This window comes from Babylonia areolata, chromosome 1 (assembly GCF_041734735.1).
Source record: "Babylonia areolata isolate BAREFJ2019XMU chromosome 1, ASM4173473v1, whole genome shotgun sequence".
NCBI lineage: Eukaryota > Metazoa > Mollusca > Gastropoda > Neogastropoda > Buccinidae > Babylonia > Babylonia areolata.
This window is the reverse complement of record NC_134876.1, coordinates 53,357,438-53,374,112: the sequence shown is the minus strand read 5'-3', so window position 1 is coordinate 53,374,112 and position 16,675 is coordinate 53,357,438. Positions and strand designations below refer to the sequence as shown.

At 42.1% G+C, this 16,675-nt stretch overlaps 1 protein-coding gene across 4 annotated transcripts in view; it reads right to left on the bottom strand.

Annotated features, from left to right (window-relative positions):
* Positions 1-16,675, bottom strand: part of LOC143284023 (oxysterol-binding protein-related protein 3-like) — a 90,037-nt gene that overhangs the window by 71,434 nt on the left and 1,928 nt on the right. For all 4 annotated transcript variants that reach the window (XM_076590576.1, XM_076590606.1, XM_076590586.1 and 1 more), the window contains exon 2: positions 2,617-3,072. In XM_076590576.1, the coding sequence (XP_076446691.1) occupies positions 2,617-2,670 (54 nt within the window). In that variant the 5' untranslated portion in view covers positions 2,671-3,072. The remainder of the gene's footprint in view (positions 1-2,616; positions 3,073-16,675) is intronic.

The window sequence follows — 16,675 nt, the reverse complement described above, 5'->3', positions numbered from 1 at the left end:
TTTTATTTTTTGGGAGGTATTATCTTTTGTAGTCATCTTTTGTATTTTGTATTTGTATTTTGTATTTCTTTTTATCACAACAGTTTTCTCTGTGTGAAATTCGGGCTGCTCTCCCCAGGGAGAGCGCATCGCTATACTGCAGCGCCACCCATTTTTTTTTTTTTTTTTTTTTTTTTTGTATTTTTCCTGCATGCAGTTTTATTTGTTTTTCCTATTGACATGGATTTTTCTACAGAATTTTGCAAGGAACAACCCTTTTGTTGCCGTGGGTTCTTTTACGTGCACTAAGTGCGTGCTGCACACGGGACCTAGGTTTATCATCTCATCCGAATGACTAGCGTCACAGAATCACAAGAAATCGTCCCACCAGTGATTCAATACCATAAGATTAATGCACATTCACTTATCTGGTGAGATGTACTTTGGGCACATACTGTTTTGTGGACTTTGTCTTCAGCACATTTTCTCTACTCCTTACATTCTGGGAATACATCAGGTAAATTTTCCATGAACCACTCTAAAAATAAAACATTACTACCTAGTATGAATGTATAACAAAATAATGGCAGTCCGCTGACATTATAAAGTCCACTGGCGTTATGAACCTCCAACATGTTCCACAAGTTTTAATGAATATAACAAATTCAGTTTTTACATGCATCCCAGCAACTGACAGTAAATCCATAAATAAATTCATTGATGACTCAAAAGGCCACAGTGCCTACTGCATCCTCTATTACTACCATACAATGACACATACTGTTGTAGATGGGTTTGGTTTCTAATTGTGTGTCCACTGAAAGTAAATGGTACACATACAATGTAATACATGAATACAATAATGTATGACTGTAATAAGACTGCATAATTTGTAAGAATGAAGGTCATTTTAGATGAATGCTAGATTTTGAGAAGTAAACAAATATTAATCTGGGCATAAAGTATCTCTAGGATCTCAAAGGTCTGTAAAAAAAAATATATATATATATATATATATTTTTTTTATTAAAAAGTTGTCTAGGAACGAATGTAGTCTGATCTGTTCTTCAATGGTCTTTTTGAAATGTATCTGTCAAGAATGTTTGTAACACAGAGTACTGAGTACCATTGTTAATAAATTTAATTTTTTGACAAGGACCAATGAGAAACTTGTCTGACTGCTCTGCTAGACCTTAGCGAAGCCTTTGATTTGCTTCATCATTCCATTCTGCTTAAAAGATTGAATCTAACTTTTACTAGATTTAGGGTACAGTTCTTAAATGCCTTTGATACACTTGACCATTCCAATTCCCATTCTGCTGGAAAAGAATGTGACTTTTACTAGATTTGGGTTAAGTTCTGGAAATGATACTGTAGTCATTCAAATCATTGGTGTCAGTCTGTCTTTGATGACCTAGTTAAATCTGCTTGGTTCCCTTTGGGATGGTGCACTCCTAGGTTCAGTCTGGGGACCTGTCTTGTTCATTCTGTACTCCCAGCCACTGTCAGGCACACTTTTACCACAAGTGTGATTTCCATGAAGATGCTGTTGATATGTGCTTAACCAGGTAATTTTTGTTAGATATTCGTTCTGTATTAAATGTTTTGCACTGGTAATTTAAACTCTAAGTGAAAGAATATGTCTGTCACAAAGTGGTTGAGACTGAGACAAAAAAACACTGGTGTTGTGATCACATTTAAGACATAAAGGCATATCAAACAAATTATCTGAGGGTGAAATTTCATATCAAACTGTGTGCAAGAACATGTTACCAATGTCTGTATGCATGCATCTTTTCTTGCACTCTGATGCACTGCATCTAAAAGGTAGTTATTATCCTATGATGCACAGATCTGTGCACACTATTACTGCTCTGATAACTTCCCAGTTAGTGTTGCAATGTTTTCTTGAGGTCTTCAAGCTAAACAGATATCCTGTTTGAAATGAGTTAAAAACTGCACTGCATGGCTTGTTTTGCAGAAACAAATGTGAGAACACATCACAGATTTTTTTTAAAGAGCTACCCTGTACTGACTCCAGAGTCTATTACATTTTTAAATGAATGCAAAATTTGCACTGCAAGACTTATTTTGCAGAAATGAAAGCCAGAAAAGCTTGTCAAACTGCTGTACTGAATCATGAATCTGTTAGATTTCTATTAAAATGCAAAATTACAAGTCTTCCTCTGGCTATTTTCATGGGTTACTTCTGAATCTGCCCACTTGAGTTTCCACTGTGTATCACTCTTCCTTATACTCTATTTTTTCCTTCAATATATCTAAATCATATATGCGAAAGAACTTAATATATTTGTTCCATAAAATGAAATGTCTAATACTAATCACTTGTTTATTGTTATTTTCAAGCAAACACTGATAAAATACACTTTAAACCTCCAAGCAATTTAACTTTTAAGTTGCTGCATCCAGCATATTTTTAAAAGAGGATTTTTCTCAACAACAACAGTGATACACATGTTTACATTTACATTTGCATGCACACACTCACACACACACACACACACACTGATCGCGCACGCGCACAACACACCATACGTGCACGCACGAACACACACATCGACCACCACCACCATCACCATCACACGCCCCACCACTCACTCACTCATTCAAACTCACCGAGTCGGACGCCGTGTCGCTGTGACGGAACTGCCGCCTACTGTCCTCGGCCATCGTCCCCACGTCTTCTCACCCACCACCACCACCGCTACTCACTGCCCCCTCCACCTCCACACTCCCCGTCTCTCCGTCGTCGTCAACTCCGGTCGAAGATAATCCAGTTCTTCCGCTGCCTTGTCGTCAGTCTCGCATTCCCGAAACAACCACCACAACACTGCCCCCCATATCCGTCACAACAAGTAGGGCAAGAGCAAAGTCCGTGGTGTGTGTGTGTGTGTGAGTTTGCTCGCTCTGAGCGCCGGGGCTATGGCAGCAGCAGTGGCAGCAGCAACAACAGCAACCGTGGAAAGGAACCGCCGTACGCACGCATCATCCCCATTGAGGCCGGGGGAACGATCCACCGGTTGTCTCGCTTTTCCTCCTCCTCCTCCCCTCCAACCCCTTCCTCCTTCCGACCTGCAACACGTTCACCACCACCCACGATGTACGCGACACCCAACATAGCGTGGTCAGACCAGAGCAAACTCCTCTCTTCTAAGGGTGACAAGAATTACCTCGGGACTGTGGTACCGTTCGAGTTCGATACGAGTCGTCATGTGTGTTTCCATTTGATGTCACATTTAATTTGTCTGTACTTATGCACTATCTGTCCCCACACTCCCTGCCTCCCCTCCACCCACCAATATTCCGTGTGATCCCTGTACACTTGGTAACTGAGACATGTTCTGTTCTCTTCTCGTCAATCAAAAGTATTCAAATTTCATCTAGACCAAACACGTAACACAACTGAATGCTACCTTGCAAACACACACGCACACACACAGAGAGAGATAGGGAGAGAGAGTGAGTCATATGCCCAGGACAACATCAACAATATTGCAATAAAAATATATTTCGGGCCATTCAAAAAGGATTACATAAAATACACAAGTTCCGAAGAGGGTCTGGAGCACTACTGCTCAATATGACGTCAGTGAGGAAAGAAACAACTTAGAACACAATAGTACTTTACGACAGAGGAAAAACAAACACAACACTAATTACAATACATATCATTTGTCTTGTTCATTCTGTTTCATTGATACGTGCATATTAAATAAGAAGAAGAAGAAGGAACCAAAATATAATGCACAGCACTGATTTTAAACGATTGCAAAATGCCCACGTCCAGTTTCTAACCTGAAATCTTCCCATACTAGGTTGTTTTTGTTTGTTTGTTTGTTTTTGTTATTTTTGTTGTTGTTATTTTTGTTTTTTGTTCTTGTTGTTTTTACTTTAAAAAATTTCCATGATTTGTTACTCGAGTGCCAAAATTGAACGACTGAGCAACTGTCGGCTGAACTGCTTTACAATAATAACTGCTGTTGGCTGTAATTCTTTAATGACGCTACGAAGGATCATCTGAACTGAAGAACATAGTCAGCTCCAGATATGCCTCACGTCAACAAGATGTCGAGATGATCCGCAGCCCAACTGGATCTTGATCCGTTGGGGGGAAAAAAACACAAAAAATCCGGGTGCACTGCACTGGGTTCGACAACACCAGGAACGCTGCAAAACCCCGCCCTTGTGCATCATTGGGCGTCGGGCGTGCAAAAACGAAACTGAAGATGCTAAGGTCAACTACCTGCTGAATGTATTTTGATCGTCACGAATATAAACTTTATAGAATGTCACACCTTGAAATGAATCACACACACACACACACACACACACACACACACACACACACACACGCACGCACGCACGCACGCACACACTTACACGCGCGCGCACACATACACGCACACTTTCTTCTATTATCACTGGTGCCAGCAAGTTTATTAATTTACATTCAATACAAAGCGGTTTGAGGAGCTTTAAAGATGATGATATATAATCATCTCGCATTGTCTCAAATCAATGTCTGTTCCATTGTCTTCACGTTTTTTTTGTTTTTGGTTTTGTTTGTTGTTGTTGTTCTTGTTTGTTTGTTTTTGTTTTTGTTTTTTGTTTGTTTGTTTGTTTGTTTTTATTTACTTTGGTATGAGTTTTTTCCCGCACTGATTTCGGTATTAATGATAATTACGTATTTCACAGCAGTCAGTACCGATTGGGGAGGCCATCTTGTTTCCTATTACATCAGTTTATGGCTTGCCCGCAGTGTTTTACTGTCCGTCTGCGCTTTCTTCTGCTCCACAATGCGTCTGCTGGCGGCTGGACGGGGGAAGGAAGGGGCAGGACAGACACACACACACATAGAGAGAGAGAGAGAGAGGGGGCGGGGGGGGGAAGGTGTATGACTTTTGAAACTTCCAGTGTCTGGAGTCTGTCATGATGTGTGTGTGTGTGTGTGTGTGTTTGTGTGTGAGTGTACGTGCGTGAGAGAGAATGTGTGTGTGGTTGTTCGTGGTGGGGGGGCGGGGGAGGGGGGGGGGGAGTTGTAGTGGTGCTGTCTGGGGGAAGTGTGGACTATAAAGGCCTCTCTCCAACCTTTTACGGGGCTCCATTAACAGCTGTTGCCACTTTAATCTTGACTCCATTAAAAATTAATAAATAATTAAATAATATAAATTTTTTTTAAAAAACGGGCTTGAAGTGTAAGCACTTGATATATTACCCACGAAGTCTTCTTAAAATAGCATGAACAAAAGTGTCATGCTGTGCACTGCGTGCATGGCAATGTATTTCACGTCCAAAATTCTACTCTTTTGCGCACGCACACACGCACGCACGCACGCAAACACACACACACACACACACACACACACACAGACCGAACAAGTGAGCGAGCACTCGAACGAGAAAAGAATGGAGGAGAGAAGAAACACACGGTCCATAATTTAATTCCCATCACTGACAGTCCTTCGCCAACACAAATGTCTTATTTTTCCCGCTACTGTGCTCCTCACATCGATCAATTTCACCTCCGACAATCCTTTATCCCCTCTCCCACCAGAATTGCGGTAGACCTGAAGCATCTCTCTCTCTCTCTCTCTCTCCCTCTCACACACACACACACACACACACACACACACACACACACACACACAAACACACACACACAAACGCACACTTGCAAACAAACCACAAAATTAAGCTTACTGAAGAATGATCATGCCAAACTGTCAACAGTTTCTTCGTTATTAATTTCTTCAACGCATTGCTTTTTTTTAAATTTATATTCTATTTCATTGGAGAAATCAATAGAAAACTGGACATATTCAGTCAATGGGATCGAACATATTTGCACTCTTTCAGCAGCAACACACGAAAGTAATTTCTCATAGAATCGTAGATTGCATGTAATATTTACTGGTTTTGAAAAAAAAGCTTTCGATTCTATGTCAAAATCTTTTCTTTGGCCCGCTCTTCGAAAGAACTGGAATTAAGGGGCGCGTCTGTCTGTGATTAAGAGCAAACGCGGCAATGCTCGAGCAAAAATATCGACGGTCGTAACGAAATGGTTCAGAACATAGAGAAAAGGGGAATGGGATTACTGACTCAAATGGAAACACGCACACACACACACACATACGGTATCGACTGCACTATCCTGTATTTAAAACAAATTAAAAGTCCATTCAAATCCCTCAGACTTTTTCTTTTATATGTATATGTTCCTGAAGTATGGGGGAATTGATAATTTGTTATGCATGTTTCCAAAAGTTCTAAATTATGTAATAGCGTGTTTGCAGAGAAAGATTTCATCTTTTTTTTTTTATCAATTCGCAAAGCACTGTGGTTACCAGTTAAAGCTCACAAGGTCTTGAAACAGCTAGACTTTAGAACTGATTTTAAAAGTAAACAAATGAATAAATAAAACAATTTCAACATGAAACAGCTAGACTTTAGAACTGATTTTAAAAGTACATAAATGAATAAATAAAACAATTTCAAAACCCACAGCAAAAAAACGATGACACATTCTCCGCGTAAAAAACGACGAAATAATCTTTGATCCTGCTGCCATGCTCTCCGTAATTTCTATAATCAATTATAATGCGCGTGTCCACATACGGCCTTAGTTAAGAAGCATGCTGATACAGCTCGAGAACTGAAAAATTACTATTGAACTGCAGAGTCGTAACACTGACAGATGTGAAAATGTCAGCACCGAATTAGTTCCGGTTCCTTCATGAACGTTCATTGTAACGGGTGGCATTTCCGCACGGAACCCTTGTAAAAGGGCAGCAGCCTCCAGTAGGGCTTCTGAATTGAATCGTTGTTTTTGCTTACCTCGAAGCGTGTGCGTGTGCGTGTGTGTGTGTGTGCGCGCGCGAAAGAGAGAGAGACACAGAGAGAGAGAGAGAGAGAAAGTGAGAAAGACGGGTGGGACGGGGAAGAGAAGAGGAGGATAAGGAGGAGACAGACATACAGACATGCAGACAGATACAGACAGACAGACAGAAAGGAATGGGGAAGGGGGGAGAGTCTCTCTTCGACGGAATGGATCAGTGTATGTCTTTTGATCCGCTAACGTCCTCAGACGGTTTCAGAGCGCTTTAAGCTAGGGCTTAAGAGTTAGACGATCAGGTGCGTGTCTGTGGAGAATGAGGGTATTATTGGTCACGTGTCTCTGTCTGAGACAACGTGGATGGCGTCTGGCCCACTGGCACTAGCTTGCGACTTCATGTTCAAGTGCCTCATCTGTGTGTGTGTGTGTGTGCGTGCGTGCGTGCGTGCGTGCGTGCGTGCGTGCGTGCGTGCGTGTGTGTGTGCGAGCGCGCAAGCCTCACCCCTCTTACCCCTGTAAATGTCACGAGAACCCATAAGGATCTATTTCTTTTCTTCTTCTTTTTTTTCTTTTTTTTTTTTTTTAACACAGAATATGAAAGAATTTCCTGTTTTCAACCCATACAAAAACGGATACATAGCTCTGTCTTCTTTTCATGTCTGCGTGTGTTGTCGCTTGCATGAGTAAATTCAAATAGCTCAGTAGAATTATGTTATTTGAACTTTACTATCCCGGATGAACCGAATTCACCGAAAAACAGAACTGAGAATTAATGAATAGGTAATGATGCGGGATATATTATGATTACCAACATTTGTTTTATACTGCACACGTCGTTTAGATTTAAGGTTTCATGGAGTATTTTGAATCTCACAATTAACTATTGCTATTTTATGCTCCTTGGAAAGAAAGATATGTGATGAAGAATATACCATCAGTGGAGCAGATTTCATCGTTTATCAATGTTTTCTTATCCCAGGCTAGAGTTTAGTTGTGCCGGATAAACTAAGGATACATATACTATCTACAAGTTGTTTTTGTTAAAACCTGCTGGCGTCAATGTCGTTCACGAACTTCAGAGATAACACAATAATGCACTTCCTAATCACCTATGTTCCGGCGGTTCACGTTTGACGACACTGTCAACAACACTCAAGGACATCAACATTCTCTCACGTGCTACCTATCTGAGTGTCGTGGTAACTTCAGAGATAACACAACAATGCACTTCCTAAACACCGATGATGAGCTATGAACTCGTTGATCATTCGTTTCTAAGGACTGTAACAGTGTGTTGTATCAAAGACCCGGTAATGCTAAAGTGGGACGGAATTAACGAAACGAATCGCAATTTAGCATCCTAAATTCTGGAGCTGAATTTAGGATGCTAAAGTGCCTGGATACCGAAAGACCCCATATATGATAGTAATACCTACATATAATATATAATTATGTAAGTATATGTAGCTTTGGGTTAACACCACGGCTTGAAGTGTGGGTTATAGCAATGACCTACGTGTCTGATGAATAAATTATAGTCTGGTTACACACCTTAGCTTGACTGTTTTCTTGCCAGCATGGTGTTTTCTGCCAAACATGTCGCAACGCACAATGTTCGTAACTCAAACCAGGCTGGGAGGATGTAGGGTGAACAGGTGGGGGGTGGGAGGGAGGAGATACAATCGCCAACACAACAATGGGTCATCTGTCGCACGCTGGGTTCCCCGCCAGGGACTGAATTCCATAGCTGTTGAGTCATATCCCCACATCTGCAGCTGTCATCACTGCACACTGTACTGTTTTCCTGGCCAGTCTCTCTCTCTCTCTCTTTCTCTCTCTCTGAGTGGCAGTGTGCTGTTTGTTGTTGTTGTGGTGTTCATCTCTCTCTCCCCCTCTCTCCCTGTGTGTGTGTGTGTGTGTGTGTGTGTGTGTGTGTGTGTGTGCGTGCTTGCGTGCACGCACGCGTGCGCATGTGTGTGCGTGTATGTGTGTTGTTGATATTGCTGTTATTGTTGTCTATGTTTTTGTTGTTTTTTCCGTTTTATATAGTTGTCCTTTTTTTCACCCCCATCGTCACATATTTTCCCTGCTTCATTGCCATCACTGACTTCGAATTTGGTACATTATTGAGAGAGAACCCAGAAAAAAGTGCATTTCACCCGGCCTGCATGCTAATCTACACAAATTACAGACTCAAATGGCTGTGAATGGAGGGGGGGATGACCTACATCATGGACACAATTAGTCACTACATGTAGAAGGTATCGAACAGACTTTTGCTTTGTAAAATTCCAGAATTAACCTACTCCACCTTTTCAAAAGAAAAAGAAGAAGAAAAAACACAGAGAGAGAGACAGAGACAGAGAGAGAGAGAGAACTTGGCAATGGAAACAAGAATGCGTATTTATGACTGAAACGTTGTGACCCACATAATACTTTTTCCAGAAGAGATTTGTTTTGATTAGTAACAACTTTTCATCTCAAGTCAGTTTTTAGTTTCGTCCCGCGTGTACACATTCCAAACACATTATCATATTTACAGACCTGTCTTTGTGATGTGCAGCAATATGCACAATAGTCATAGGGCAAGATACTCATCTTCATTGGGAGGGAAATTGAACCCTTCTGGTTCACCATGACCCGAAGCATGATCCATCCTATATATATTCATGAACGTCATTCTTCCTCATCCTTAACCCACACCCCAGTCTCCGCCCCCCCCCCCCCCCCCCCCCCGCCCCCCAACCCCACCCTTACTCCCCTCCCCTCTCGCTTGATCCATCATCGATCCAACTGATCGTCTCTCAACCCTACACCCCTTACCGCTCCCCTGACCCTCTTTACCGTCAGCGTTCCCCACTTCCCCTCCAAGTCATTCATTTTTTGGTCAGAAGACTTTTTGCTTCCCCCCCCCTCCTCCCCCTGCCTCCCACTCGCCCCCTCCCTCCCCCCTCCCCTCTCCCTTCCCTTGCCTCTTGGTTCTGGACCAGAGAAGACTTACTGCGTTCGACTGGGCGATAAATAACATGATTTGATTTACGATCCTGCTCTGGACTGCCGCAACCACCCTTTGTCCTTCATGAAATGCTGACTGTAAAAACCCAAATCATGTTGCCAATAGCCAAGCCGGTCGCAAAGTGAGGCCACTTCCGGGCTAACTCAAGACTCGAAAATAATTATGCTATCTCGGGAACAAATCTCGGGATGCTGCACAGCCAAGAGAGAAAAAGAAATCTTTAAAAACTATATGAAAATCTAATCTGCGCAGTTTTACAATAGTGTTCCGAATAAGTACACTTTTAAGATTCATTTATTATTTCCTTGTGATCCTGGTATACCACATAGAAATTAAGACATGGTCTGGGCGGGTCTGATCTGTTCTGTTCTGCTCTGAACGTGTACTGTCAGTATTCAAAGCACCAACTATCATTTATATGGTATGTAGACTCCAGAAGAGTCAGGTTCAACTGTAACAAATTTGTCTTGAAAAGAAACACACACACACACACACACACACACACACACACACACACACACGCACACACACACACTGAGTTACATCACCATCTCACACACACAAAGCCACCTAAAACAACACGTCTACAGCTGAACTTCAACCTGAGTCTACTGTCAATAGAATGGGGGAAAAACCATGACTATCGAGTCAAAAAACAACAACAAAACACTATCGCAGCTGTGTGGCTGAACCACTTTGACAAAACCTACAGAAAACACATGGATTCACACGTAATCGCCCGCCTTGGCACACTCGACACAACGGGCCTCAACACGAGAGAGAGACTGACCAGTGGCATCACCAGTACCCGCCCCCTCCACTTTCTAACCACCAACTGCTCTTCCTTTCCTTTTCTCCCTCCTCGTCCATGTTTACAAACTCTTGCAGAACGACAGTGAGCGAAAGATAGGATAGAAGGATACATACATACATACATACATACATAGATCAATAGATTGTTTGATAGACTGATGGATAGATAGACGAGAGAGAGAGAGAGAGAGAGAGGAGGGAGGGAGGGAGAGAGGGTGGGTTATAATGATTTTTTTTTATTTTTTTTTTTACATTATTAGCATACGAAAGCAGGCCAACAAGATACCAATGATACCAACTTAAGTGAACACCGGAATTATGGAAAGTGGACAATATCCACATTTCTTCCCAGTGTTCTTTCCATTCAGTTTCGTTCCGAAAGACTGTAAATTTGTTTAAACAACATTGTATTATATATACTCTACACTTCTTCCCCTCTCGAATGACGTAAAGGCCAGTCAAAAGAGTGGAGGGAAAGAAATGGAGCGTACATATTACAATGTTATTAACCAATTTACAACTTTTCCCGTCTTATAAACGGAAAGGTACAGGGGAAAGGAATGTGAATATTGCCGGAAAGTGTTACTCAAAACAGTACACATAACAACTCCGAGTAAAAACAAACATGACATTTTCTTTAAAGTAGAAACTGCACTTCTGCTATTGTTCTGCTTCAAATAACTGCACGAAGAAAACGCACATCTCGATCAAATATAATCATAAGCCTGAGCATAAACCATGCACACGATTCCCTGCTGATTGGCCAGTCACCGGATTACGGCATTTGGGCAATGCCCGAAATACGTTGATTTTCTTCTTGTCATTGAGTTGTCGATTATCAAGTGTGCATGCATGCATGCATGCACGTCTGCATTTTTACGTATGCTTTAGCAAGGAAAGGCTATTTGAATGACTATAATACGGGTATGTAGTTAAACCGATTGGCACACATTCGCCGCAGTCAATAGGTGAGACTGGAGTTTACCTGTCCTTATCTTCTTTTTGCTTTTGTTTTGCATCTCTTGTTTTTGAATATTCTCTTACATTTATCAAGCCCCACCCACGTAAAGACAACGCTTAAAAATCTATATTATTTGAATGCGCGCGCGCACACACACACGCGCGCGCGCGCACGCACGCACGTGTGCAAGCACGCACGCACAGAGAGAGAGAGAGAGACGGGAGTTCAAGCAATGTCAACGATCCAGCAATGCCATCAGCAGATCTATGAGACAGGTGGTTATGATTTATTACCAGCGTGCCACTGGGCTGGTCCCCTTTCCCAAGGACCAATAAAGAACGAGGAACACGAGCTGCCACGGACATTAAAGAACACAGGCAAGAGAGAGAGTTGGAGGTGGGAGGAGGGGTCACAATCGAGTGTGGATGGGGGGAAAGGGAGCGGGAGAGGAGGGGAAGTGTATGCCCGGTTGGCCAGACTATCATTTTGGATTGATCTCTTCAAGTTCTGTGCTTCTGGGAGCTTTCCACGTGGATGAAAATAGCTCACCCTTCCCGTCTCCCGTTGTGTCCGTCTGTCCGTCAGTCTGCCACGGTATGTCTCACATGGACGTGTGCATCAGTGGGCTGAGACAAATCTATTCTGACAAACACGCTTGTGCGGACACACAGACGCACGCGTAAATTCATGTAAATACATACATGGCGTGTGTGGATAGCTTGCGTGTGCACGCACGCACGCACACACACACACACACACACACACACACACACACACAAACACACACACAAACACACACACAGAGGTATATCCCCCTCCCACGCTGTACGCCCAACATCACAAAACTGAACAGACACCAAAAGAACTCGACACCATCGATTTCCCCCGTACCAGCCCCTGCCCAACCCCTCCCTAACCCTGCACCCCCACTACCCCCACACACATTCCCACTCCCATGCACTGACGCAGAACATGCACGCACCAGTCTCTAAACCGTGAGCGCCGCCACCCTCACTCCGGGGACACAAAGTGAATAACTTGACGCTGTGGAGATGAGCACGTGCCCCCAACCCCCCGGGGATGCGCACCCGTACCAACCCAACCCCAACAACCGACAACCCTAGCTGTAACAGTCTATCCCCCACCCCCTCCTCCCATTCTCCTCAATGGGCACCCCAACTCGCCCCTCTTCTCCCCAGTCAGTTAGGAGGCTCTGATGTCTGCCGAGTCACAAAGGGCTCCACAAATTTCATTTACAGCTGATGTCTATCGATCAGCTGTACTGGCAAACGGACACGGACGGTGGGACGGAGGGAGGGCTGGAAGGATAAACGCACAGACTGATTGACCAGCCTTTTGGTCTTTTCACACATGGGTTGACTGGGGTTTTTTGTTCTTGTGTTTTTTTGCCACTACCGTCGGGGTTGAGGGAAGCAAGGGTGGTGGAGTTGGGGATTGGGGGTGGATGCTGAGTTTGCTAGTGTGTGTACAATCTGATTGGGGGAATGGGGGGTGGATGGCGATAGGGGTGGATGTTGAGTTTGCTGGTATGTGTAAAATGTGATGGGGGTGGCGGTGGGATGGGTGTGGATGCTGTCTTTTGCTGGTGTGTGTACAATCTGAGGCTGGTGGTGGTGGTGGAAGGGGATGGGAGGGTGGGGGGTGGGGGGTTGGTCCACTGGTCTGTGTACAATCTGATCAATACATGTCTCGTTCTCCTTTCTGCACCCTTACAGGCAAAATGCGGAGCAGCCCAGTGGTCTGCTGTGCTTAAATGATTGTATGTGTGTGTTTAATTAGTAAAACATAGGTCTTCTTCAGTTCATGTCTATACTTACATAGATAATAAGCAGAACCTTTCATCATAAGCGCATATATATATATATATATACTTACATACCTCTTTAATATTTATAATCTATGTTTACAATCAATAACTCCAGCACTTCAAAAGCAGAAGCTCCTGAGTTGGGCTCAGTTTTCAAGTGTATCCATATTTATCTACTTAATATGTGGAACAGATATCTTCATGAGTTTACTTGCCTGCTGGTTATTCATTATGTGCATGGTTCTTTTAAGACCAGCCAGATCCAAGGATAAATAATAACACGTTTTCAATTAACAGGGGGGGGGGAATACAATATTAAGTTTCATTTTCAGAGAGTGAAGGGAAAGCTATAATATAAATATCACAAAACATAACATCAAAGGGCAGCTGTGTTGAAGGTGACAAACAAAAGAGGCTACCCTCATGCATGGAGAGAGAGCAATATCCATGGAGATGCTGCATGTGATAACAGTAATTATGAATCAGCTGTGGTGAGCTGTTCATCTATCATGTAAGAAAAAAAAAAAGACATCAATGCACAGTAAATAGAATAAGATTAATGACTTTATCTCTACACAGATCTAGCTTTTAAACAATGCTGATCAACCAGTAACCGAGTACGCCCCATCAACCCATACCACCCACATCCTACCCTCTGTACCCCATCCTCACCCCCTTCTACCCCCTCCACAATCGATCAGTGATGACAGCTGGGTCACAGGACAGGAACTGGGACTGGGACGGGAGAGACGGAAGGTGTGTGGCTAACCAGCACTGATACATGCCATTTGGCAGCACACATGACCCTGGTCCCTAATCGTCTGCTGTTCTTGAATAACAAACAGTGGGACAGCACACCACACTTCACAAGCAAGCGCTAATGACAGTGTGCAAATAAGTCAGCCATATTCAGATCATATATTGATCGCTTAGCAGTCATTTCAGTCAATAACATCACCAGGCCTTGTTCTGCTATCTTCCTTTCAAAGGCTTTTTCATTATCTTCACTGTGGCATACCACAACAATTTCTTCTTCTTTTCAGTTCATTCAAACTATATCTTGTTTAAAATTCTGTATAATTTCTTCATTGAAAAAATACCCTCTTTATCTCTTTATCAGTTACAGGAATGCCTGTTTACAAATCACTGAGGTCTGCTTAATAACTAAATGCAGCTATTTAGTTTGTATGTCAGTATATCCTTCACAAATGGCACACCCACAAGATGATGCATTCAAGGAGTGAAAGACAGTCCAGCTATCCCATCTCACTGAATATATACAAATACTGCTGAAGGTCATGGTTGTCTGAGTAACATTACACTTTTATTGTTCTGTCAGTGTATGTTAATGTGCCAGTCCTAAAACTGTTCATGATCTGTTATACATACATATATATATAGATAGATAGATATCTATATATACATATATACAAGAGAAAAACTGCCAAAGAGAGAGCTGAAAAAGTCAATGACTTTGAGTTTGAATCAAAGCATCACAAGAGGCTTTCCTTCCTCCTTGTTGGGCTGGCCTCAGGCAAACTGTTACTGTCCAACAGCTGGAGAATAGCTGGGTGTGGGCAGGATGCAGCCAGCACTCTCCAGACTAAACTGCGATTCAAAAGGTAGGGGTTCAAACCCTGGCCAGTCTAGAAGTAGAGTGATGACCTGATGGTAACGCATCCACTTAGGAAGCAAGAGAATCATCAGTATTTTCTCTCCCTCCACTAGAACCACATGCAGCATGCACTTAGAAAGCATAAAAGAACCCACAACAACAAATGGGTTGTCCTTGGCAAAATTGTGTGTGTGTGTGTGTGTGTTTGTGTGCGAGTGATGTGCTCACATATCGTCTTTAGCCTTAGGAAACAAAGAATTAGACATTAGAATACAAACAATGAAACATTGGTAAAGTTATCCATTCTCAGATAACCCAACCAATGAAAGATATACTGAATGATTCTGTTTTGTTGGTTTTATACTGTTTTATTGGATGACGAATTAAGAATAATCAAAAGCTATATAGCTATTATAAAACTGCAGCACAGCAGGTTCAACAATCACCAATTTTATGCTACAAAATGAAATCATTGATCAGCAAAGTCAGTTAAAAAAAAAATAAAAAAATAGTGCTATACATCTCAGTTCGATGGATTCAGCTACATTAAGAGTTAAGTGTGGCACTTAATAAATAATGATACGAATGAATGCACTTCTCTTTCAAGAACGTTTGCCACTCTAAATAACATTCAACCACAAGAGGCATAATAAAGCAGACACTTAATGCTACCACTGCTGTAAAGTGGGGTCACAGTCCTCATAATTCTGATCGTAACTATGCAGAATAAGTATGTAATTTATGCTATGTTTTATCCCCTTCTGTTTACATCATTCAAGCTTCTTTACTCACATAATATTATTCTTCCCAAATTAGTCACAGTATGTAAAACACATTGACTGGACATGCCACACTGCTTCTCTAGCTGGAACATTACCAAACACAGATATCCTGAGGAGTAGTAAGTATGTGTAGAAGAGGTAGAAAAAAAACGAGACATACAGATATTGCAGGCGGCGTTGGGATGGTTCCTAAAGGCCAACTAGCCCACAAGGCTGCGGCACTAAGAACCAGTGCAGTTTTGCCTCCTAGTTTGAGAGTCATAGTCCTTCACAAAAGACTAAGCTGTAAATGATTTCCCATTGACTGGAGAAACCACTGACAACTACTTCTGTCATAACAAATACAGTATGTTCTGTTTATAACTTTATTCCATATGTAATGTCAATGAAAGTTACAACTGAAAGAACTGTTACAGCTCATGACAGGGAAACAATCCCTTCAGAATGTTCATATTTGCTCAACCCTGACAAATGTACTAGAGTAATTAAGCAGATGACTCACATCTTTGAATCCACAGCTGTGCGCGCGCACACACACACACACACACACACACACACACACACAAAAACAAAAAAAACAAAAAAACATGCACACTACAAAGATAAGGGTAACAAAATTAATCAACAAATGAGAGAAATAAAATTCTGATGATGCACATGAAAAAATAGCATGACATTGTTGGAGTGGATCAGTTGAAACTGATTGTCTCACTCTCTCATTTAAAAGAAGAGATAGATAGATAGATAGATAGATAGATTGATAGACAGACAGATAGATAGATAAATACATATAGATATATAGATACATATAGATATAGATATATATAT